This window comes from Erpetoichthys calabaricus, chromosome 17 (genome assembly GCF_900747795.2).
Source record: "Erpetoichthys calabaricus chromosome 17, fErpCal1.3, whole genome shotgun sequence".
Classification (NCBI taxonomy): Eukaryota; Metazoa; Chordata; class Cladistia; order Polypteriformes; family Polypteridae; genus Erpetoichthys; species Erpetoichthys calabaricus.
In genome coordinates this window covers 43,649,265-43,676,965 of record NC_041410.2, presented here as the reverse complement: position 1 = coordinate 43,676,965, position 27,701 = coordinate 43,649,265, and the positions used below count along the sequence as shown (strand labels likewise).

At 35.4% G+C, this 27,701-nt stretch overlaps 2 protein-coding genes across 9 annotated transcripts in view; both read right to left on the bottom strand.

Moving 5' to 3' along the window:
• The window catches only part of LOC114667240 (EGF-like repeat and discoidin I-like domain-containing protein 3), a 742,682-nt gene that overhangs the window by 103,540 nt on the left and 611,441 nt on the right, over positions 1–27,701 (bottom strand). The window lies entirely within an intron of this gene.
• LOC114668041 (inositol hexakisphosphate and diphosphoinositol-pentakisphosphate kinase 2-like) overlaps positions 1–27,701 on the bottom strand; it is a 300,171-nt gene that overhangs the window by 222,896 nt on the left and 49,574 nt on the right. For all 8 annotated transcript variants that reach the window (XM_051920820.1, XM_028823642.2, XM_028823634.2 and 5 more), the window contains exons 3-5: positions 19,007–19,202; positions 12,079–12,169; positions 7,998–8,083 (exon numbers count right to left, since the gene is read on the bottom strand). In XM_051920820.1, coding sequence (XP_051776780.1) covers positions 7,998–8,083; positions 12,079–12,169; positions 19,007–19,202 — 373 coding nt within the window. The remainder of the gene's footprint in view (positions 1–7,997; positions 8,084–12,078; positions 12,170–19,006; positions 19,203–27,701) is intronic.

Genomic DNA, 27,701 nt, shown 5'->3' with positions numbered 1-27,701 from the left:
TTTCCGGAGAGCTAGTGCCTCCTAAGGAAACAGTTACAAGGTGGTAATTGTTCCATAATGATGTAATTCCCAACATCATTTGTTTTATTTTATCCATTGATAAGATGTGGTTATCACTTAGGCTAAACATGCCCACGAAAGCAAACGAAGGGTAGGGTGTGGTGGTGGTAGTCTGCAAAATTACAGAGCGAAAATAAAAAAAACAAAATATGCTTTCTGTTAAAATGCATTGCGTTTGACCTTTCATCACTACATGCATTACAAAATACTTTCTAATAGATGGTGCACTGCAAATGGGAACATGGAGGTCTACGTTGATTACTGAGATTTCACTAGTACAAATCGTAATAATGTTAGATATTAAGAATATTAACAAGACAATGCTTTGAAAACAATCACATTTTAATCAGCCCTTAACCCAGTTAATTTCTCCTTTGTATATTTTCATTTCTGAGCTATTTTTCATCCCTCCCTATAGGAAATTACATCCATCCACTTTTCAACTGGGAACAGCTTGTGATACATTAGAATACTTAGTATATCTTGAAGAAATAAAATGCTATGTCGTCATGCTGACTATGCATTATACTTATATATCAACTAATATGAAATCATACAAACATACTTTGCACATGTTGAAGAAAAATGTAAAACCTTATCAAACTTGGGGGAGCTAGTGTTAATACAGTGAAGCAAGCTTGGTTTTATTCTGTAACTCTTTGACCTACTCACTTGGACAAGCGTTGGTGTTATCAACTTTGTTCATCAAATTATTTAACTGTCTTTCTCAAAAAATTCACCTTGAACAAAAACTCACCCTTTTACTGATGTGGGACATGTTTTACAATTAAATTGATCAAAGTGCAGTATTATCAATTTGCCTGATGGGTCTACATGAAGGATCTGTCATGGACTGACTGTGACCAAGGTATAAAGGACAGTTACATTCAGAAAATGGGATTCATGATTCCCAATTTTTTTTTTTTTTTTTTTTTTTTTTTTTTAACTATTTTTATTAAATAAAAAATTGTATTCTCTAAAATTAAGAGTGAAATGTGTTTCATCCACAATTGTTAATATCCCATATTATCAAAACAAGAATCATGTTTTAACAAATGATATCTACCAGTTTCTAATTAAAAGTAGTTGTTATTTTTCTCCCACATAATGTCACAATGCATTGAAAATGTACAGATTTTGTGAACTCACTTTCATTAACAGCAGGTTTTTAATGGATGTGTCCATCCTACCAGTTTTGGGCTCAAAACAGAAACTGGGGTACACACCTACAATACTATTTCTGCATTGAATTTAGACTGTAAAATCAATGTACACTGCTCGTCTTTGCAAGTGGCAAGTTACTAAAACCCACTTAATATGAGAATGTGTAAATTCCACACAAATGGTGATGTGGCTTGGATTTAAGCAAATTATTCTAGAATTGTAAGGCAGCAGCACTAAGCACTATGGTCTTCACACTATAATCATTTTTTATTGTTAAATCTGTCTTTACACAAGTGACAATACACTCAACATAGATTTCATACTAAATTTGTGTATAATGTATATATAACATATACTACTATTTGATACTTTGTCTTGATATTTGCTAATGGTTACAATGTAATCTAGTCATTTCCCAACCTAGGAAGAATACCCTTCTAGAAAATTCTTATAAATTGTATTAGTAAAAGAAAATTGTCATGCATATATTGTACTTTTACAAGCATATCTGCATCATATACTGTAAACCTGCTATAACAGCATCTCAAATCATTCATACAATAATCAGAATGTGATTATCATTTTAACAACATTCTGTCTTACCAATGCCTCACTGACACAAATATACTGTTACTGTATGTATTTGTACTGTTACTGTATGTATTTCTATAGTCCAGAAGTGTGCATGTGTGCAATACTGTCCGGTGCATGCAAGCAAGCCAGATGCGGTCCAAAAATCTTTTGAAATATGCGTAGTGTCTATGTCTGTAGCATGGGGCTCGGGGCAGAAATCAGCCAATGGATTTCACTGGAAACATTCAAGCTTAGCAATCAACTCATACAAACATAACTGTGAAAAAGCAAAGAATAAATTCCTTCATACCATTTCATCAGTATCTTTGTTTTACAAATGTGTCAATCAGCACATGCAGCAAGCAGCCTGCTATCCCATCCCCCACTGTTTCAGTTAAGTTCTCCCAGCTCAAGTCTTTTTATCTGGGTGTGTGGTGTCTGGAATTGTGTAGAGAAAATACAGTATATTGTTATTACGAATACATGCATTTCACAAAAGCTATAATGAAAAAAGTGCACTTTTATTTAAGAATACAACCAAAGACAAAGAAATCATTCAATTTACATGTTGCTGTTAATGTGTAAAAACCCAAGCCCAAATCTCAATCGACAGTAAGTTGATACAGTATGTCTGCTTGGCTGGTGCAGAGGTAAGAACTGCTGCATCGTAATCAAGAGGCTGTGGATGCGAGACCGGGCTTTTCTCATTTTGAGTAGTGAGCTGCTATTACAGGGTGAGTCAAAATTATATTAACATTTGAATGGCGGAAACAATTTATTCACAAAACATACTTCATATGTGCAAGATGATTTACAATAATGTCTCAACCTGTTTGCCATCATGTTCAACATATGTACCATATGTGGCACAAAAATTGTATATAGCTATATACAGTACATAGCACCATTAGTGTTAACATAAGTTTGACTCATCCTGTATTATTATGACTATAATATAACAAAAACATACATTTGATTTGAGTCTTAACACCTGGTGTAAATTTTCGCTACCTGTAAAAGATATCGCTGAAGGGATATAAGCAGACATACAAATGCTGGTGAATCATGTCTTCTTGGTATCTTGTTGTCACTTGAATTTTTTGTTATTCGGTTTTATTCTTGAATAAAAGCACACTCATTTCATTAGATCTTTGTGAAAGTGTCTATTTTATATTCCAGTAACCACTTGAATGACCTCAAATCTGTCTCTGCCTCTCTCTCGCATGTACACACACATCCATGCATGAAAACGTCAATATTTGAAAACTCTATGACATTTGAACATGAGTTGTTATTTGAATGTTTTTTCTTTTCCCAATCTTGCCTAATCTCCGTGTTATGGTGCATGGTACTAAGGACGCAAACAGACTTCTTTTTGGGCACATACACCATCACTATAGCAGTGCCAGATCTAAACACTAGCATGGAGAATTGCTTGTGTACTAAAGTGACTTTAGCTGCAGGTGAAAGTCCCACTTTATTTATGGTGCCAAGTAGAGTTGTGTTGCGGTGCAGCAGTCTATTAGCTAGCAAAAGCGACGTGAAGAAGTTCTCTGTTGTTACAGTTCTACCTTTGTTTAGAAACGGCTACATAATTTTTATGACCATAGTCTCGGAAAGTTTCTCTCCCGTGGGAAAACTGGTACTCCTTATTTAGGAAAACGTCCCATCACACATGTACTTTGTCTCCAAATGTGTCACAGTTCAAAGCTTTATGCCAAATTTGTCAGGCTTGGTTGAGATGTATTGCAAGAAAGGACAACAGACCTTGGTTGGAAACAGATGCTCATCAGCAGTAATATGTTGTACTGGGTTGTAACTCAAAACAAAACGTTGCCAGATGTCCAAGATTACAGCAAATCTGTTTTCACACGTTCTGCAGGGGCGTCTTTGTTGTCAAAGCACAATTGCTGCATGATACTCTGACAGGGGGCATCATATTTCTGATCAGCAGTAAAAGAAATAGTTCGGACCAGTCTTCAACCACAGCATCAACTGTGGTCATTACTGCTCTTGTGAAAGGAATGGAGATAAATGCCACCAAATCAGAGAGGGAGAGGCACGGAGGTCAGGAACAACAACAAAAAAAAATTGTAAGCTTCAGGGATTTCAGTGTTAAGATAAAAGATATGATCATCAACCTGCTGAATAGAGCCTACTTGGTCAAGGCAGGACACACTGTGAGAATCATTGATTTTAATTTCTCAGAACACAGAATGTGGTGTTGAGAAAGAAACTATAATTTATGTATCTACAATATCTTGGACTGCCTGAATGGCAGACAACAGGTTGTAGTTATAGTGCTGTGTGTCACACAATGATAAATGCAGTACAGGGGCGCAGTTAGGGGCTAGATTTTCTCCTCTCTATTTCCATTTTGAACACCTCAGACTTTAGATACATTGAGTCATGCAATCTTCAGAAATTCTGTAATTTTACAGTAATAGGTGGTGTATCATATTGGGTTAAGAGGATTAGTACAGGATTTTGGTGGAAGGGTTTGTGGGGTACAATAAACATAACCAGCTGCAGTTCAGTACTAGCATGACAGATGAGATAATGGCGGATGTCAAGGGGTTCAACCTCCCTCCATCTTCTGTCAGCACTGACAGAAGGAAACTACAAGTACCTAGGGCTGGAGTGGGCTACCACTGGGACTCTGAATAAGAGTGACTTCCGTTTTTTTGAAGAGGTTTAGATTTTCTGGTGTATGAAGGTCTGGATTTTCGATAGGTTGGACTTTCCAGAGGCTGTGGTTGAGAGAATGCTTAATATAATACTGGTTGTCATGGAAAATGACACCCTATGCGCTCTACTCTTCTTCAACCTCAAATTACCGGATATAGTACTATTTGTAGCAGCACTCCAGAATTAAATGTTTACTCACAGACATTATACTGAATAAAGACCACTCTTACTCCCAGGATGGTGTTGATCTTTTATTCTCTGAAGGGTACCGAGTTTTTGCTTGCACTTCTTTTTTGTTTCAAGGTGCTGTGCCATAGGAATGCTGCTTCAAACTTTTTGCAACTTCCTTCTAGATAAATAACCTGTCTCTCTTTGCAAAACTTCAATCGTCAATATACTACTATTGAAAGTCAATATACTATTAACCATTTTAAACGCTCTATACCTTGTCTACTTAAAGACAATGATGAGATAATTAGGACTCTCTCATCATTTGATGTGAAATATTAGCTACAGATTCTTTACTTTGCGATACCAGAAAATAATTAATTATACTTACTATGAACAAAGCTACCTATTTACATTAAATTTAACTTTCTACCTATATGCCTGTATCCAAGTTTTTTCCGATCGTCTCTGTTATTAGTCTTTATTCAGACAGTCTGCCAGTTACTCTTAAACCTAGTTAAAATAGGGTAGGGTTGCAGGGGCTGAAACATATCCTGGTAGCATTGGGCACAATGCAGGAAAGTGTTTTAGACATGGTACCTGTCTGTCACAGAGCCCACTTACATATATACACACACACACACACACACACACACACAGCTATACTCACTCTCATACTGGAGCTAATCTAGAATATTCAATCAACCTAACTGGCACATCCTTAGGGGCTTTAGAGGAAAGCAGGAGTACTTGGAGGAAAACGTGCAAACACCATGCAGACATTGGATTTGAATCCAAACATTTGATTCCTGAAGCAGCAATGCTAACATTTATTAGTGGTGCATTAAAAATTTGTTAAAGGCTAAATTTAAACATTGCGCAATCCACTATAATTTTTTTTTCATTTTTTGCTTTTTCATAGAACTCTACAAAAGTAATAAAACAATCTTCAGATTTCTAAAAAATGTTGACTATTCCTTATCATTTCTATATTGGATAGATAGTTTAATACATTGCCTTTTACTATTACTTCCATTAATTTACGTTTGATGCATTTTAAGATAACTACTGCAGCAGCGTTAAAGCAGTTTTAGACGGGGCAACTTGTTTTTTGTCTACAAAGCCAAAATTAAACTCAAAACAGCTTTTTTTTCTTAGGTGAATTACATAAACATTTGTACACTCTGACAAAAAATTTGTAACCTGGAAAAATTAATACAATTGAAAATCATCACACAATATTAGTGAGACATGTGGATGAAATGATTCCAAAACTAGAGGAAAGCAATAATTGACTGGAATTTACAAACAGGGGTCATCAGTACTGGGTAAAGGACTTTAGTGATACAGGTTCAAAATTACATCTTGTTGTTTGTCTAGGAATGCAAGGGTCTATGGAGAATGTAGAGTAGACTATAAACTGTCATTTCAGAATGTCCCACACATGCTCTATTGTAGGCACATTCAGGGTAAGGCTTGCCAATGAACTGTGCGGCGGCCATGTATATATTTCCAGGAATAGGTCAGGATTTTCCATACTGAAAAAGGATACCAAGTTATGTAAAGTTATAAAATTGGCAAAAAGATCATTTATGTATCATCAATCAATCCATCCATCAAACAGTTCCTAACAAATAGAAAAGCGATTAGATTTTGGAGGTTATGAATCACATTCATATTGAAATGCTTCAAGAAATCTCTACAACCAATGTTGCTAGAATCTTTTCACTGTCACATTTTCATTCACTGCTGGGACATTTATGATGTACTCCGGTAGATAGTACCAACATCCTAAGGGTGCTTTTTGTGGAAGCTGCTAAAGTAAACATTTTAATATTTACAAGTAGGTAACTACAGAGAGAAATCTTCCTCACTGCTGCGTTGGACTTATAACATCTTTCTGATTAGTAATTTAAATGCAACGTGATGTAAAGGTTTATGAAAATAGGTTTTTGGATGTTTATTTCAGACAATGAATAAGGAAAAATGTGTATATAATCCAGCTGTCACAAATTTGTAAAATGACTCTCAATGAAAATAAACAAACCACACAAAGCAATAACAGAGCCAGCAGACCCTTACAGAACACAGAAACCTAGTACACACAAAGCACTACTGCCACAGTGCCAGTAACCAAACTATATTTTTTGAAAAGATATTGTCTTGTTGTGTGACAGTAAAGAGGAAATAAGTTTCTTTAGATTAAAAGTCATTGGGATCAAGTAATGATGTTCTTACTGTTGTGTTGAGAAACTTGTGCATACAAGTTGACAAATATTTTGTATGTCTTTATTTGTAACTTAGGCAAAGCAATGTAATATTAGTGTTACATTAGTGATAAGCACTCATGTTTACCCCTCTTTTAGGAATGAGTCTCTTTGAATTTTACGACAGGGTTGGGGGAAGTGCCTAAAACAAGTTTGGTAAATGTTTCACTGCTGTTTCTCAGTCAATCCCCACAGGAAAGCCAGGCTGCCTAACTTCCAAGCTTTACCTTAACACATGGTTTGGAGGGCGGGTGTGAAGGTGTTCTATTCCCCCATTGGTCTGAAGTATGGCTGTTTGGAATTGGCTTGTATCAGAGGCCTTTAAGTACCATGACGTCCTATTGGCTCTAGGGGTTGGACAGAAAACCTATAAATTTGCTTGGTTTACCTCACTTTCTCTCGTTTATCAAACTGATGAAAGACCATCACACACCATGAACTAAAAAGGACAACACAATGAAGAGCACAGCTCAGCAGCCATATTGAGACAGGCATGTGGCCTGTTCTGAAGAAAGCTGACCACAAATGACTCCTTAACTAGAGACATTTTAAGTAACTAACAAGTCTGTGTGCCACCTGAAACTATACATCACCATTTATCAGGTTGTATGGTTGCCAATATTCAAATGTACTTTGCATATTGTTATTGTTTATGAATATTATCAATAATACATTGTTTAAATTGTAACTTAACTCCTGCTTGTCTTTTACTTCACCTAATTGTCTGAGGTTATACATGTAGAAGGGAAGGTGGGGAGAACTTATATACTACAATACCTTATAAACAGTGGTAAGTCTGTGAGGTTTGAAGCATTCTGACAAAGGCTACATATTAATAATACAAAAGGGGAAAGTAGAGTAAAATATTACTCTACCAAGACAAAACACTTCCATTATTTATGGACTCAATTGGAAATTCTCCAAACCAAAAGAAAAGAAGACAGTTACAAAAGCCTTCCAAGCTTGCAATTTCCTATACTGGCTCAAACTACAACAACAAAAAAATTTCTACCCCTTATGTGCTATTGTGTATGAAATTGACAATACACATGTTCACATTAGCTCCATGAAATTAACCTTCTGGATTGTCTGGATCTCGATTTAGCACAGCATAACGTGGTAGATCAATCCCTTCTTCCTGAAGAATGCGATATACTTCCCTCCTATAAGAAATTATAAAAACAGAAAAGAGGAAACCATCACAAAATGAACAATGTATTTTATGCTATCAAAATATCTAATTTGCTTTAAAAGAAAGAACAAAGCCACTCAACCAGCTTTTACATTGTAAAAAAGGGATGCTGATTTCATGTTACTAGAATTGACCAATTCCAATTTGTTTTCATTAGCCTTTTAAATTTTTATTTATAAGCTCTTTCATAACCAGCCATGTAGAAGCCTTATGTTTTACATTAAAATGGTGTTTTTACACTCAAACTGCAGAATACATTTGTTACCTGTTAAATTTTTATTATAAAATGAAATTCTATAGGCTTATTGTTCAGTGACAAAAAAAAAAAATAATAAAAAAAAAAAATCTAAAAATAAATTAAATCCCCTTAAAATAAATTTTTAAACTAATACCGGATATATGTATCCATAAAACACATGCCACAAAAGAAAATAAAATACTTATAATTACAAGCCATTTTTCTAATAAAATGTTTGTGTTTATCAGAGGAGATACAAGAGTAACGATTGATAATTGTAAAATCGATATATTTGGCTCTTAAGTTAAGAAGCCTATTGTTCAATAAGCAGTGAGGGCAAATTTCCTAATTTAAAATGTTAGCTGAATAAAGGACAAAATGAAATGGTCCTTACTCATTAAAGGAGTTCCTCTTTTCATTTTTTCCAGTCCAAGTTCAACTAGACAACAAATATACATCCAATGTTCCTCTCCATGCACAGGATGACTCCCTTACCTTTTCTGAGATAATTACTCCACTTTCTTTAATATAAAAGCCAATATTCCTGTCTTCACTCTTTAGTAGTGCTGGGCAGTAAGACCAAAATTCTATATTATGGTATTTTTCAAAATTATACCGGTTTCACGGTATTGGACTGTATTTTTTTCCCCATGCATGAGTGGATGTTAACCAGATTTCCACTGCAATTACTGGCTAAGAATAACCTATTCCACTGTCATGAGAATTGTACAAAAAAACATTTTAATGTGCACACAAGTATCAATACAGGTTTGCATGGCCCCATAAAGTGATACTTTTCAAAGGGGTGGCACTAATGAAGAGAAGAAGTCACATTGCATGACAGATACAGTTAAAATCTAGAGCCTTTTTATTGAACAAAGTTTGCAAACAACTTAAACTAAAATTTTGACAACATATTTTCAACCATCCAAAGAGGCATTTAGACTTAGTAAAATATCCAGAGGTGCTTGTCAAAAGTTGTATTGCACTGAACATGTCTTAGAAAAGGAATACATAGTAAATATTTTTTGTAAACCAACTACACTTTGTTAATGTTAACAAGCTCTGTCCACTGACATGTTAAAGTGACTTTTTAAACAACTTTACCATCATTAAACTGCATAATATTTAAACTAATAAATAATAACAATAAAATAAATAATAGTGCAACTTCCAGTAATAATACTGTTACTTCTAAGACTTCAAGCCCAGGTGCATTACACAGTATTCACCAAATAAAAATAAATCAAAACAAAACAAGTGCAACTTGGTGATGACATCTTTACCAACTGAACCATCATTAAGGCAAACTGCATTAATATTGACCTTGCTTCAAGCTAAGCTATATTCAATAAACAATAAAACTGCAACTTGCATTTATAATGCTATTTGTGGTATAGCCCTACGGAATCATATTAGGGCCACGGTTAAGAAAAAAAAAAATACAGACGCAGTAAAATAAAAAAAAAAAACTATATGTCGAGATTAATGTCGACATTTCCACTTTATTCTCGTAGTTTATTTCGTCATTAAAGTAGAATGTCGTAAACTAACCTTCATCTTAAAATCAATGTTTAATTCTCTAGATTTTCCCAAACCCAAATCTCAGAAGTTATGTGTTCCCAGACCCAGTTGTTAATCGCTACGCTCTTCTTAAACTGACTTCCTCTTGCACTAAGAGGCAGCGATCGCTGCACAGAATACATGATATTCCTGCTCTCTGAAAATGTAGAATGCTAAGATAATTTTTCATGATGAAATGCATTAAAACAGGTATTAAACATGCACGGTAGTGCTGATCCCTCGCAGTAAGAGGTCCCCAGGTGTACGTTCAGTGTAGAGAACTATATGGCAGGTGTGACAAGGTTCCAAAAAACTGGATGTATGAATGGGTATCACACAGGTTTAACTTAAATATTGTGTAAATGTTGGGTTCATGATCTGGTGGTCGAAGACACAAACACAGAATTCAGTGGATGTTCTTCTGAGTGGGCCTTCTTTATTGCATGCGTGCCGTCTCTTTCTGACGTATTAAACCCCCAGTTTCCTATCCTTCCTTTTTCTTTCTCCACATAACCATTCGCCACACGATAAACGTCCTTGTGAAATTAAAACTAGTTATAAACTTAGACCACGGAGTGTTCAGAACTTAAAAAAAAAACATGTTTAATTATGCCGTCCATTCAGGGTTGCGCCCATCCCAGCAAGCATTGTGTACAAGGCAGGAGGAAATCCTGAACGTGGCGCCAGCATATCGCAGGGTGAATACGAGCAATACATACACTAGCAGGGTTAATATAGCATAACAAAACCCGCCATCCTACAGGACTTTGAAAGGAAACTGAAGCACGCCAAGTAAACCCACCAGAAAAACATGCAAATTCAAAGCAGGGAACACCCAGGACCCCATTGCTGTGAGGCAGCAGTGCAACCTCCACACCACCGTGCCCCCACATGATTAATACATGCTTTAATGCATTTCATCATGAAAATTATATCAAGTATTTATCTTAGCATTTTAAATGTTCAGGAAGCAGGAATATCATGAAATTAATGCATTCTGTGTGCTCTCTGTGCCTCCTCTTAGTGCAAGAGGAAGTCAGTTTAAGAAGCATGTAGCAATTAACATGGCTCCGGGAACACAACACAAAGCATTTAATGTGCTACATAACTTATGACGGGGTTTGAGAAAAATCTAGTAAATTAAATATTCATTTTAAGATGAAGTTTAGTTTACAATGTTGTACTTTAATAACAAATTCTGAGAATAAAGTCAACATGTCGACTTTAATCTCAACAAATGGCGAGAATAAAGTAGAAATGTCGACTTTCTCGTCATAAGCGTCGAGATTAAAGTGGAAATGTCGAGAATAAAGTCAACATGTCGTCACACTATTAAACAGTACCCAGGTACATTACACAGTATTGAAAAAAATACAACTTGGCTTGCAGTATTATCCAGTAGTATAGAAACAGTATTCACACATTTGAACATAATGGTCCATATCCGATCTTTTAAATCCAAAGTATCTCCAGACAACAGACGTGACTCCTTTTTCCAGCAAAAGTTCTTCTGTGTCATCATGTTCAACTTTATCATCGTCTGCTACAGCTTCAGTTTCAGAATGTTCTCTGTCCATTTTCACCGCACAATACCTCCACTAACGCATGTACTCAGTTGTATGCTTGTTTAGGAGTGTAGCAGTGAAAAAGAGCCCCCGCGCAACACCTCTGTAGCATGTGTTTAGCGGGGTAGCAGTGAACAGGTTCCCACTTAAACAGTTTCCCACTGCGCCATGTTCCGAACGTTGTTTAGGCAATTTAAACCGGTGTTGCGGTATAAGAAAAATCCATATCATAACAAAAATAAAAAAACGGTTTTCGGTATGAACCGGTATACCGCCCAGCACTACTCTCTAGTATACTGTACTAAACTTTCACTGTCCACTCTCTATTTACATAAAGTTTCAGCTGGAAAACGTTATGTGCGATTCCTAAAGTACCATAATACCCTGTGTAAAGTTGCACAAAAACTAAATTACCACAAAGCTTAGAAAAGCAGATTTGGAAAAATAAATAGTTTTTGAAACTGACTAATTTACTGATCACCTATTGAATTATTTAGGGTGAAAAATCAGTTAATCTAGATTAGCGGCCCCAACAATTGGAACATCACTAGTAAAAAGAAAAAGTAAAATGAAGCCAGCAAAATTACTTTTCTGTCATACCTGTCTTGTATGAAGTACTGCATGTTTAGATCATTGATCAGAAGTGGTTTCCTGAGCTTTGCATAATGAACTGCTTTGTCGAGAGGAAAACCTAAAGAAATAAATGCAAACACTGATTCAGACTCGGGAGAAGATTTCGTAGTGTTTTCATCATTGCAAAGTAATACAGTGATGATAGGTTTTTAAAAGGTGTCTATTCTCTGCTCAAGAAAAGACAGCAGAAACCTCAAATACTATAGTATTTAATTAATAAGCTAGAAATTTATTCCTATTACATTTTTTAAATAGTGAAAGAAACAAATATTACAAAGATATACATAACATTAAGTATGAGCTAGTGAATTTTCTGTATAAAATATCCAAACTAGCAGGAACATATGTCACATGTTACTACTTTACTTCCTGATACAAGTATATAAAAAAATAAAGAAAACTAAAACATATCCTTTGAAAAGTTTTTGTGATCACAACTGCAAATTGGGTTTTACATGAATCAAAAACACTTTCAAAATACAGAACTTCAGACACATAATTCGGTTTTATGATTCAAAATTGATATCCAGTCTGCCTTTACCTCTTACATAAATACTGAAAACAGTAACTAACTAGGCACTGACATATTACATAGATAATATGTCTTTAAAACAATGGGTGCACAGTTATATACTGCCATGACTCTTAACATCTAAAATCAAATATAAACAGAACTGTGCTAACCTATACATATATTTTACCCAAATTAAACATTTTACTGTTGTTTTCATTACCTTGAATAATGTCTGTGGGGTATCAGAAATCCTTCATTTTTAATCTACCTTTAAAATTATTTCAAATTAATGTTCAAATGTTCAAACCTTAGAAAATGTAATTAAATAATGACACTGAATTTAAATTTGAATTTCAGAGAACCTTCAAAGTCAAGTTTCTCAGCGATGCATTCTGATTTTTTCTGTTTGCAGTATTTGAAGGCGCTATATAAATAAAATGTATTTATTATTATTATTATTATTTCTAATTATCTTTGACATATCATTAAATCTTGAATTGAAGTCATTTTGAACCTTGAACACTTGAATATCACACAGTTAAAAACGTAGTTTGCAGTACTCTGTGAACTCAGTACTAAATGTAACAAGGTGGCCAAACAAGACCTCTGTTGACCTAATCAATGAATCTGGCCTCCAATCACTCCAAAATCCTCAGCCTTGTTTTGGCATTCTTTCCTCCACCTTCTTCTACTATCTGCAACCTAGGGCCTATGGTGTCTCCTTTAACCTATTCACTCTCTTCTCTCTTGCTAACTCCTTTCCTTGTCTAGGAAGTCTTTTACAGTGCTTTACATTATTTGTTATGGTACACGTGTCGTGTACTCTTTGCATCATTTGGCAGGTACTGGATAACATATCTATGATAAGCTTCTCGTAACTTAAGAGGACGTGGCGGATGTTTGCTGACTTGCCTACCAATCACAAGCGTTACCTGGTAGGTAACCATCCAAATAATCAGATATACAAATTACACCAACATTATTCTCTTTTTTTCTATTATACTTTCCTTCTCAAATTCCTCCAAATCTGTTCTCTTGGCAGTCTATTAGGAACTTTCTCAAGGTCTTTCTTCTCTGCATTTCTCCTTTAAGGGTACACAGTGCAAAGACGTTTGTGGTTCCTCTTTCTAGTTTGACACCAAACTGATTTTCTCAAACACGCACTATTTTTCTTAAATCTCTTTTCAATTATATTTACGCATATCTTAAAAGCATAAGATAGTAGCTTAATACTGTACCTTTTTAATTATTTCAGTCTAGTTTAGCTCCCATTTCTTTATGTTGTTTAAAATAGCTGCATTTTCTATAGGCATCTGTTGAATGCAATGAATACTTTAAGGGAAACAGGGTCAATGTTATTTTATGAAAAATATGAAAAACAAGTTTTGGCTGACCAACCACTGCAACCGAGTTAATTCAACAAAATGTCTGGAATTTTGCACATAAAGTAGCTACACAAATTCTTGAATTCTCCAGTTTAAACAAATCATATTGCATATATGATTGCGTATATGGCTCAGAAACAATGATCTTGAACGTGATGTTTCAGTAAAATAAGCAAGTAAGTAAGCAAAAGTGAAGTTTATTGTCATTCATACCATACAACAGTACAACAACAGATGCATAGATGAACGAAATTGCATTTCTCCAGGCTCAATGTGCAGATATAAAAGACAGGTGCATAAAAGACAAGTGCACGCAAGACAACATACAGACATTACAAACATTTCACTTCTTACACAAAAAGTAGGTAAGACAGCGTAAGACAGCACACTACAAACAATAAAAACTAAATATATATAGAGAGATATAGATAGAAATAGATCTCTCTCTATATCGATATATAGATATAGATACAGTTAGGTCTATAAATATTTGGACAGACAACTTTTTTCTAATTTTGGTTCTGTACATTATCACAATAAATTTTAAATGAAACAACTCAAGATGCAGTTGAAGTGTAGACTTTCAGCTTTAATTCCGTGGGGTGAACAAAACGATTGCATAAAAATGTGAGGCAACTAAAGCATTTTTTTTTAACACAATCCCTTCATTTCAGGGGCTCGAGACAAGTTCAACATTTGTGCACCAGTTGTTGTTTGTTTATATACATACACCACCTCCCTGAGATTTTCCACTGAGAGCATGAATTGTTACTGTTGTTACACTGTGGACCCTGTGCTTCGCAATTTCGTCTATCTGTATATTTGCATATGGCTGAGATGACAATAAAGTTCACTGACTTTTTGACTTTGACTCCTATCTGCTCGAAAGTTTGTTAGCTCGTCCAGGCTAATCGGAAATAGTGGAGTTCAGCCATGTCTCTGTAAAAATGAGTGCACAACAGTCTCACCCCTTGTATTATATGGTTAAATCCAGTCTTAGGTAGTCCATTTTGTTCTCTAGTGAGCGGACATTAGACAGCAGAATAGATGGAAGCGCTGGTCTGTGTAGATTAGCCTTTAGTCTAGCGGCGATACCTGCCCGAGTGCCTCGCTTGCATGGTCTTCCACACTGCTTGCGTCGCTTTGCCCAGGCGGCCGGTGATGGTAGGTGGTACCTCTGCTGTGCAGGCCTCTGAGTCTTGCTGCCATAGTATTCCCAGTCCGCGTAGAGTTTGGAGATCTAAAGCCAGCAAATCGCTCGATAATGTGCTGGATTGATCAGATGCACAAAGTGAGTAAACTGGATCGATTGTAGGTAATTTTCGTGAAAGAACATAACATAGAAGACATTACATTTAACGAAAAATGCACATTGTTAGCGGGAGCCGGAGTAGCCGCTGCCATACGGGGCGCCACCATACTTTTATAGACGAGTTAAAAACTTACTCCAGTTGTATCACCTGTGCTGACCAAACAACTAAACCTGGCAGACTGCTTCTCATTAGGACTGCATAAATAATCCTACTGTATATTAGTCCCTATTACATTTGCATGTGCAGTACTATACTAATCATGTAAAGTGTTGATTACTTCGTTCCATTTGGTACTCTTGTGCTGTTAGAGATTGAGATTTTCTAATTATCAAGTGCTTTAAACAGGAAATTATTGTTTTAACCAATCACAGAGACATTTTCAGGAGTATGAGCCCTAACAACATCTTTTTAAAAGTGTGAATTTCTTTCTCCTGTTTTTGAGACAGCCTTCAGAAAAAATGTGAAATATAAATATTACATCTAAATCATCTAACCCTTTATACAGGTTTTAATATCAGAATGAAGAGAGTCATCCATAATTTGGTATTATTTTGTTTTCAATAGTGAGGATTTTGATCAAAAATGCATACTGTGCAAACTGTTGCTACACTGCATTGAAAAAGTAATACGGCCATCTAAAATTTAACCACAAACAACTGTGTGAATGAAAGCTAACCAAGCAGCACCAAGTTGCAGTAGGATTATATATCCTATGGCATTTATAAGTAAACACTGCATACCATAGCCATGGTGGCTATACTGTTGCTATATTGCCATATCTTATATATAAAATGGTGCAAATAATGTTTGAACATATAGTAAACTTTAAGTATTTAGACAGTGATGTTCTTTTTTGACTTGCTGGGGCTGTGTTTGTATTCTAGCATATTACATAAATGAAAAGCACAGCAGCAAGTAACAATGTGGCATTATCTAAACACATCTTGAGTCTGACAAATATTGTTAAATTTAATGGTTTTATATACCTGTACAACAGTACTATCAGGTAGTGTTTACATTATGTTCTTAATCATATATCACCATCATTTAAGATTTTATTATCTGTTTTGATGTTATATACACATGCAATTTTTGTCTTCTTAATAGGACGAAGTGATAAAAATCAAACTTAAGTTTAAACAGATCTCTAGCATTTGTATACCAGTTCAAGATGATACTGGACTTCATCTAAGTGGACAAAGATTTCATAGTGGCAATTTTCAAAATATGCATATACAGGATTGTGAGAGATTTATTTGGGAATGAGGTGATGCAATTTTTGATGATGAGGTGATTTTTTTTGGAGGACTACCTAAGTAAGCAATTCTCATAATTAAATTAATGGAAGCTATCATTCTGTTAACAAATAAACAGTTACATGTATTATACTTTCCATTATACTTTTCAGCTGCAACAAAAATAAGAAGTAGCATCTCCTACTCAGAAAGAATACTTGGTACTGAACCTTGACTAGCTTTACCAAGAATTAAGGGAAGGTAGCCCTTCATAAAACTCACTCTTTGTCAATTTGTGCAAAACATGGTTTAACTCAAATTAAACATTTACTAAGGTTAAGCTTTTACTAGCTTTGGAGCATTCAAAGAGTATCAAGGGTCAAGAATCTAAACTTTAAGTGATGTCTTTAGGCATTTGCTTCACTGGGCCACATGTTGTGACCATGTTCCTTTCTAAGAAATTACAGATTTACAATTAGATTAGATAAACTTTATTAATCCCAAGGAAAAATTCACATGCATACAACAGCAGAAACATAAAAAAAACAAGGGTACAGATTTGCACGACAATTAATAAAGCCAATCAATCAATATATAAATAAAAATAATTTGGCACAATTTGGACATTTTTCACTTAGGGGTGTACTCGCTTTTGTTGCCAGCAGTTTAGACATTAATGGCTGTGTGTGGAGTTATTTTGAGGGGACAGTAACTTTACACTGTTATACAAGCTGTACACTGACTACATTGTATCAAAGTGTCATATAGTCAGTGTTGTCCCATGAAAAGATATAATAAAATATTTACAAAAATGTGAGGGGTGTACTCACTTTTGTGAGATACTGTATATATTGTTCAGATATTTCAAAATGTCATTTCATAATAAACTTAACAAGTACCCCAGGAGGAAGCAATGAAATGTCTGAAAGCACTGGGCAATTCTTAGCACATCATGGTTGATTGAACCTATGGCTAAAATTGCTCCAAGACAGCACCTCCTGGAGGGGATTGAGGGGATTTTTCATGATGGCATCCATTTTTGCCACCATCCTCTTTTCTACAACAGCTTCTTCCAGTGTGTCCAGGGTTCATCCTGTGATGGCACAGGCTCTCCCGATAAGTTAATTCAGGCATTGTGCTTCTTTTGAGCTTAAACAGCATACCCAAAAGACCACAGCATAGAACACCATACTGGCTAATATGGAGTGACACAACATTTCCTGTAGCTTAATGCACACATCAAAAGACTGGAGTCTTCTTAGCAAGTGCAGACTGCCCTGGCCCTTCTTATACAGTGCCACTGTGTTGTCAGTCCATAACCCCTAATCCAAAAATAGCTCTTGTGTAATATCCAATGGGATATTAATGCTTAATTAACAATATATTGGGATAACCAACATAATACTGCTAGCATACCATTTAACATTGCTCAATTCATAGAACCTCAACCCTTCCACTCCAACACAACCTATTTTACTTAGGACTAAATGAAATTAGAAGAAATGTTTTGAATGTAGAAGATATTTTTTAAATTTGACTTCAATTAACGAGTATGCTAAACCATGTTTCACCTTTTAAATATATGGATTTTTCTAAGTGATCGTTTAAAATTAAATTGCGGTTTTCTTTTTCTACTGTCCAAATATGAGTGATGTATACAGTGGAACCTCGGGTCACGAACGTCTCGGACCACATACAAATCGGGTTACGACCAAAAAGTTTGCCAAAATTTTGCATCTGTTTACAACCTCACACTCGGGTGACAAACAAGCCAGTTTCCCTTCCGTTTTGTACGCACCAATGATTTCCGCACATGTTCAGTCTCTCCCTGTGCATTCCCTGTGCAGCAAGTGAGCGAGCGAGCATGAGCCCAAGCAGAAGAAGTAAATATTACAGAAGTAGTAAGTAAACATTTAGTTTAATATTACACTGTGCATTCTATGGTATAATTAGCTATTTTTGTGCTTAAAAAATCTTTCAAAAAATATATATTTACATACAGCTCGTACGGTCCAGAACGGATTAATTGTATTTACATACAATCCTATGGGGGAAATTACTTCGGGTCACGACCAAAGCGGGTTTCAGCCAGAGTTTTGGAACGAATTACGGTCGTGACCCAAGGTTCCACTGTATATGATCTGAACAAGATGTAGTGCTGGATATCTTTGTAATTTATAATGTGCTTGTTGTGATAAAATACTTAATGTTCATATTCATGAACATCTGGAATTTCAAAATGTTATTTGAGAATTATTTCATAGCTTTTTCTCACAGTTTTGGGAGGAATAAATACCAAACCAAGAATTATAAACTCTTCTTGAGCATCAATGTTCCTCAAAACACAAAATCAATTGTAAATTTATTGCTGTATAGTATGTACTTTCTTATTTTCAGAGGTTCAAAATACATAATAGTTTAATCAGAAAACCTCTTTTGAAATTGTACCTTTAGAATGAAAGGAGATTAGGCAGTCGCAATGTGGCCAGTTGTCAACTGCCTCATTGAGAATCACATCTTCAGGAAAGATGACAACTGTGATGTAATCAAACTTGCAAAGTCTCTCCAGTATCTGAGTCATTGGCTTTGATTTGGACTTCTTTGTCATTGCACAGATTCCCACAACAATATGTCTTTCGGGGGGCTAAGGAACAAGCAAAAAAGAACAAGAGTGGTTAGAGAAACACCATTGCAGATTAATATTCAATTACCTCAGGATAAAAAGGATGAGGGAGTATGAGAATCCTTTATCTAGGGTACTGGGTACCATCACAGGCCTTTTTTATCCTTAAAATTAAAGCTGCTGCTTAGTCACCATTAACATGTTGAAAATTTGCAATTACATTTAACGCAACCTCTAACAGCATTAATTTTTTAAATCGGTGCTACAAAGGAAACCCAGCCTATGTAGAAAAACATGCTCACATCCATAATACTCTACCTGAACTGCATCTACATTTCTCACCTACCCTATACTGAATTCTCAATGCTTTTCATAGCCTTGTTCCACTACCAAATAAGGGACCAGGGGACCATCTCCCATTTCATGCATGCACACATTCCCGTATAAAAGCAAGCTAACCTCACATGTGCATGCTCACTAGACTTCAGCATTACACACCTATGAGCATCTCCTGACTCCCATGTCTTCCTTAAAGTGCCCTTTGTAATTATCAGCCAGCTTGATTCAATAAAGACACAAAAGCACACTTTCCAAAACTTTGTTTGCTGTTCCCATCTTGTCACCTTCACTCCAGCACCTGTAAATTGACTCTAAAGGAAGTGGACTGGTGATGGACAACGAATTTCCGCAAGGGCACTTTGAGGACAGACAGTATCAATGCTGTCCACCCCCCTCCAAGAATTCTCCATCCTTCTGCCACCAATGTTGTCCTACACCACTTCATGTGCATCCAAAAGGACACATCTGGTGTCATTTCATTGATATTTACTTTAAAAGCAGGAACTTACAGGGCATGTATAAATTATGCTAGGGTCGACCCCAAGAGAAACCTTTAATTCCATGCAGATAAATGATGAGGGTACCTATAACACTAAACTGTCATTAAGTGTGTTGCATTCTTACACAGAGGTTTTGCCTTTTTTGTAAAGACGTTGGCTGCTGGCTTTGGTAACATTGTACACTAGGTTAAACGTGTGCTTTTAAGTGAAAAAGAACTGAACAAAAAAGTTATAGGTATGCATTTGAGCCTGCATGTGCCGAGGGTCAAATTTAAATCGGTACCGTTTAGGGATCACAGGGAACAAGTGATCATCTCAGCAGCAGTGGCTGCAAGTATCCGTTTAGCTTTAATCCAGTTTTTTGCTAGAGATATTTTGAAACAGTGTGATCTGGTGACGCAGCAGGAAATACCACAGATCTTCTGAGCTTGCACCGAGGATGGAAAAAGGAAGTGGATGTTATTTCCTTTATAGCAAATGAAGACTAACCAACATTTTATTAATTGAGAAGTAGTCAATCACTATATTTAAACTGAAAAAATGCTTTTGTTTTGCTGCACCCAATGCTAGAACCAACATTCTAAGAAAAAACAAAGACTTAAAATAAGGAGAACTAAAAGCTGCATAATAAAATAAATAGCATTGAATCCTGCTTTACGTTATCATCATGACCTGGAATGAATGGCTTTTTTCTCTCTTTGTTCAAGGAAATACTGAAGATTTATTTTCATTACAAGGGTTGGTATTATATCTCTGTTAGAAATAATGCAAACCTAATTAAGTAACTGTATTACATAGTTACTTTTTTTATGCAAGTAATGAGTAATGTTGACAAAAAACGGCATCACTTGAATGACCAAATGTAAATAAACTGGTGGCTTAAGTAATTGGCTGAACAGTCAGAAAATCAATAATGTCTTATTTTCATCTATATATCAATCATTTTAAAGACAGCAATACTGACAAAAACAAACTCCTAGAATAATTTGCACTGTGATGGAACATAAAAAACAATTCTTACTTTGTGCTGTTGACTGATTAATGCTTCACTGTTTATTCAATTGTTTTTGTTACACAAAACTGTTCAGTAAACTTTAATAATACAATAGAAAAGTGATTATTAAAAGTTTTATATTAGAAAGTAAGTAGTTATTTTGCTCTATTAAAAAATATGCTCGAAGAGAATAAGAATAAAAATTCAATTAAAATGCAGCAAATTTCAATTCAAATTTTTAATTGAGAGATTAATCATGAACACACTAACCCTAACCGAAAAGCAGCCCTAATTAAAATACTTAAGAAAAACATGGGATCATACATTATTTACTAATCCAGAAAAGGCTTCTGAGTAATAATCATTTGAGTGTATTTTCTCAGTAAAAAGTTATGGGAAATTCAGACACTTCCTAAAATGCCTTTTTTTAATGCAAAAATACCACCTTGGTATAGAGTCAATTTAGAATATTTATCCATTTCCTTTAAAACTTGTGCATAACTGCCATCAGATTCAAATTTAGTGCCTTCCTTAAACCATTTAATATTCACTAGCCGACCCGTGGTGCAGTATATGCCGCATAATTATTTATTGATGGGTGAACACTTCCTGAAAGACACAGTTGTCCAAATGGGGTGGGTTTGAGGATATGACAGTGAATGAAAAGATGGAACTCTGGAGAGAGCAACATACAATTGTCCATGACTGAAAACTGGTTTTGGCAGATACAGGCATATCTTTTTGATACCATATTAATTGTCATTGCAAAGGCTAATCTAACAGGAAATTGTCTGCGTGTAAAAATAAAAGGCAAATTTGAATATGATGGGGTCATGGAAATCCAGGGAGTAAGGACAGTTTGTGAGGTAGCCGCTGCGTTAGTTTTACACTCCAGTACATTGCGGTGAATGCTGGTAAACAGTCAATCTAGTGTCATTACAGAGACTTCTTGCTGGCATGAGGTTTCTGAGAAGCATGACGACTGAACCAATTTTAATTGAGTTTATGCGGAGGTATGCCAGTGGGAGTAAGACTGCTAAGAAATTCTTCGGGGAATGAAGGACGTTCTCGGAAGTGAATGGTGATAGTAGCTGGAAGTATTTGGGACATCGCCACAATTTCTGCCTCGCCACCATAAACTCTGGAAGTATAAATGTTGTCAGAGTATTGTTGAGCAGACTGTATGACTATGCTTCCGTGACTAAGAACAATGGACAGCACGTCGCCGAAGTTATCACAATGTTAGCAAACAAAGGTTACAGCCATGTTGCGAACAGCCATGTTGCGAAGTTCGAGCGCAACAGTTTCATCAATGACATTTTTCCAGAAATATCCGACTGATAGAAAGAAACAGTTACCTGATGCATGAATTTGTATAACCTTGAAAGAAGAGTTGTTTCCATGAAATACATGTGAAGCGGTGGCCATGTTAGGAAAATGAACAGTCAACGTGGCTCAGAGGTGCATGTGGACTGTAGCACAGAGCAGAGCAAAGCAACTCAGGATGTGTTTGGTGAGGAGTTGGGGGCGGGCACATGAGCAGGCTGTGTGCATGCCTCAAGAGCGACGGTGGATGCAGGAGGAGGGTTAGAGTTGGCGGGCGGGGCTCTGTCATGCATATCCCATGACGTGGGAGGAGGGTTACAGTTGGCGGGCGGGGCTCTGTTGTGCGTACCCTATGCGCACTGCCTGCTCATGCCTCGAGAGCGAGGGTGGACACAGGAGGAGGGTTAGAGTTGGCGGGCGGGGCTCTGTCGTGCGTGCGTACCCCATGGTCGGGCGACGTGGTCTTTTATATATATAGATTTTAGTTATTTAAATTCTGAAAAGGCTTGTAAAACAAGGGAGCAGCAACAATGATTGGGATCAGGCCTTGACATTCAATTTTGAAATTAGAAGGGAAATCCCTACTTAAATTTAACACAAGGGGAGATTTTAGACTCTGTAGGGGGGCAAAAGTGTGGGAGTCGGGGCACTGTTAAAAAAGAGCTGTGATATGTATGTTACTTTAGATATTTATATTTCAAACATTAAATACCACAATTACTTATTCTGATGATTACAGCAGTTTATGAAAAATTTTCAGAAGACAGCAGAAATAGCAAATTATCTGAACAACTAGCTGATAACCATTTTAAGTTTTAAGTAAATAATTCTTTAATTTTTCAAGTACAAATTTCCAGTAATTTTTAGCCAAAAAGCCAGACTAGCTAAGGAAAACTTTCTTCACAAGTGTGATGCAAATAAAACCACAAAGAATATAAAATATGACGAAAAAAAATGTATTTTTTATATCCACACTATATTCTATTATTTTTCTTCTCAGAGTTTTTCTTCAGCTTTAAAACAGTTGAGTAGATAATATAAGGGGTCCATGTACTTTTTGGTATTTGAAATTTCATTTTAGAAGCAAAAATGAAAAAACCAAAATGAAGGGAATTTTTAGATTTTGATTTTTGATTAAAGGATAAAATGAGGGAAAATAAGGTATTGTTTAATTCTGTGGTAACAAATAGCAGTCATAAACTTAAAATTACACACGCTTTTCTGGATTTATTTGTGATTCAAATAATGAAAGTGTAATAGCTCAAAAACAACAAAACACATGCATTTTCGTTGTCTGAAACCGAAGGTACTTCTTCTTCTGCGCGATTTTTGACGACACGTGCGAACAGTCCTCCGCACAACACATCGACCGACGGCCTTGAAGTTACACTGCATGGCATCAGCAGAGGATGGACCATTACGTTGTTTTTCGGAACACTAAAAGAGTGACACTCTGGGACGAGGACATGACTGCAGAAAAACTGAGTCACATCTTTCAGGTAAAAATACAAGCTTTGCAAACTTTGCTTCATTGATGTAGCAGTTCTTTTATGAACGTTACTGTTGTTACTTACTGTGAAACAGCTAACATTTGGTGATTTCATTTACTAACACTAAGTATGGCAATTTTTATAGTGCTAGCATTTTGAATGGTTGCTCATTGACTTTTACTGGCTACTAAAGCTAGTGAACATTTCGAGTATTAACAGTGCGCAGAAGTGTAACACAAGTTAGGAGAGCAACGTGATTTACAGAAAGTTTTCTTAACATGTGTGACACTTGTCAGTGAGCAACCATTCACACACATTCAGAATGCTAGCACTATAAAAATTGCCAGACTTAGTGTTACTAAATGAAATCACCAAATGTTAGCTGTTTCACAGTAAGTAACAATAATAACGTTTATAAAAGAAATGCTACATCAATGAAGCTAAGTTTGCAAAGCTTGTATTTTTACCTGAAAGATGCGACTCAGTTTTTCTGCAGTCATGTCCTCATCCCGGAGTGTCACTTTTTTACTGTTCCAAAAAACAACATAATGGTCCATCCTCTGCTGATGCCGTGCAGTGTAACTTCAAGGCCGTCGGTCGATGTGCTGTGAGGAGGACTGTTCACATGTGTCGTCAAAAATCGCGCAGAAGAACAAGTACCTCCGCTTTCAGACAACGAAAATGCATCTGCTTTGTTGTTTTTGGGCTATTACATTTTCATTATTTGAATCACAAATAAATCCAGAAAAGTATGTTTAATTTTAAGCGTATGACTGCTATTTGTTACCACAGAATTAAAAAAATACCATATTTTCCCTAATTTTATTCGTTAATCAAAAATCAAAATCTGAAAATTCCTTTCAGTTTCATTTTTGCTTCTAAAATGAAATTTCAAATACCAAAAAGTACACGGACCATAAGGCTTTAAGTGTGAATGCTGTTAATTTAAGAAATTAGATTTTTTGACAGAATACAGTATTAGTTAACATATTTATTAGCTTAGTTTTCACTGTAGTGTGCACTGATAGGCACTACCACTTTACAATATTCACTATATTAGGTTCAAATACAGCACCTGATTGCCTGCATGCTCTTTCTTCTAACTTTTCCCCCACATTCTCAAAGCCTTACAGGTTTGGTTAAATGATCCCAGTGTGAGCGTGAATAAATGGACACTATGATGAACCAATACCCGGTCCAGGCCCTTTTCCAGCTGCTAAGATAGACTCTTGCTCTCTGCTCCTCTGTTGAGTTTGAGAATGACTATGCTTATTATTAGTTTACCACTGTACATAACATTTTCTTTGATATTACCATGAACTGTTGCCAAATCCAAATGACATTTTCAAAATACCATAATGTGAACTGACCAACAAAGCCCTCATTTTTCTGTGAAATGTATCTTTTCAGAGCTAGAAAGGCAGCAGCCTTAGGCATGTGTATATCCACAGCCGATTTAATTATAAGTTATCAGATTCGTTGAGCATAGCTTTGTGTCTTTTTGTGTGTAACAGTGATTTTTTTCCAAAATCACATTTAAAGGTAATCAATCCACCATAAACATTATAAAGAAATGACAATACAACTGTCTTTAAATGTCACAACACCATCACACATTGGCTAAAGTTAGTTTATGAAGTTAAAGAAAAAAAACAAAAAAAAAAAAACAAATCACTAAATAAATCAATATCCTGAATTTTTGTACCGATTTGAGCACAAGAATACTTCAGTTTCTTTTTAGCCATCAGTTTAACAAAGTTTAGTCAAGCTTCTGCTAAAGCTCAGTTTAAGCACATGATATTGTGTGCCAACCACATCTTTGACGCCTGCTGCACACTTGCACAGCTCCACTAACCAGCTGATTGCCAAATTCCACACCTGCAAGTTCTGGTCAATAGCAACTAGTGGGACACCCTATGCATACAAGCTTAACAGAATGTAAACAATGAAAAAACTACATTCCAAGGTAAGACAATTATAAAACAGTAATTTAAAAAGTATTGAATATTCCTGCAACTTGCAAGAGACTGGTTAGCAAAAAATACTTGTGGGAAATGTACGCACTGAAAATTACAATTCACAGGAATTACTAAATTGGTGTGGGATACCTGCAATCCTATGTGAATTTCAAGCACTGGGGATAAAGAGATGGACATTATCAGAAACTAAATTAAGTATAATTCAAACGTTTTGGTCAGGATGAACTAATTTAGTAATGACACTCTAATCAACAGTCAATTATTTCAGCAAATACTTTGATGTTTATGTTCATAAATAACATTGGTCTGTAACTTGAATATGTCAAAGAATCCTCAGTATGTTTAAGTCAAAGTTTAAGCCTGTATCACTGACCATAAAATTAACAAAATGAAATTCTGTAGGCTTATTGTTTAGTGACCAGAAAATTACTAAAAAATAAAATGTCCTTAAATTACATACTTAAACTAAAAATATGCACAAAAATATGTATCCATAATACATTGCATTGAACAAAATAAAATGCTTTTTGCCATTTCTCTAATTAGAAAAAAAAAAAAAAATTCCCACACAATCAATGGATATCGGCAATTAAATGCTGCTTAAATGTTAATATGTATGAACTCGTTTTTTTTGGTTTTTTTGTATTTAGCACACTGTAATAAAACCCAACACATTTTCAATCATTAATTGAACTGCAGCTTTTTTGCTGTTACAATATACATTGATTATATTTATACAGGTGCTTTTTTCGGTATACCAGCTAGACATTCATAATTCTTAAGGTGTAATTAGTACTTGTTTCTTACCAAAACATATACTGTTTGACACACAAATAATAAACACAGCAAAAATCTTTAAAGACCAGGGAATGTATGAAATGTTCATAAAATGTTTTATCAAGAAGACACATGCTTAATAGGTTTATTAGTAAAATTTCAAATTCTTCTTAAATGTTTATTTGGAAAAAGATAAAAACATAAGCTCGCTATCCAAATTCAAAGACGTTTAAATTAAAGGATAAAATAAAAAGGTCTGAATTCATTAAGGTAGCTTTTCTTGCCTCTTGTCTAATTTCACAGGATGACTTCATTTATTCCTTTGTCTAGGTTTATTACTCCAGTTTTTTAATGTAAAAGCTAATACTCTAATCGTCTCTTGCTCTCTGGTAAGACAAGCTTCAACATTCTGCTCTTTGTTTACACTGCAAAAAGAGTACTGCAACTTAATTATAGTGAAGCTTAGAAAGGGAAGGGCTGAAAAGATCATTGTTGTGATCTGCCAATTTACAGATTTCCAATCAAGTCTTTAGATTGGCAGCCAACAGATTACAGCATCCCTAATTTCAACTACAATTATTTTATATCTTGTTTATTAAGTATTGGCAAGGATCTGGCAGCGTATTAAGATTTTTGTGACAAATGTGGTTTTATCGGGATGCATCTTCACCATTATACTCAATTCTTCCTTTCTTATTAAGGCTTTGTTAATTTGATAGTATAGTTTGTCTTGTTTATTCTGTTTCTGATTTTTTATCTATCTTTACATCCTTAGTTAGGATTATCCCTGATACTCCTACCCTGGCATGTGTTTTAGTTTTCCATCTATCTGTACCCACATTTGCTGTTTCACTCCTTGTTCTTCTCTTATTTTCATTACTTTACATTTATTATCACACTTTTTGCTTCTAGCTTGCTCTTTCCTGTTATGAATTTAATTTCTAACTATTGCTCACTTATTGCAATTCCATAAACTAAGGAGGAGTGAAACAAGGTATGGAAAAAAGGTGTTTGAAATGAAGGGCGAGGAAAAAAGACAAAGGGGAAGAGTATGGGAAGAAAATGTTAAAGAAGCAGTTAGAAAGAGAGGGAGGACCATGGAACAAGTGAAGATC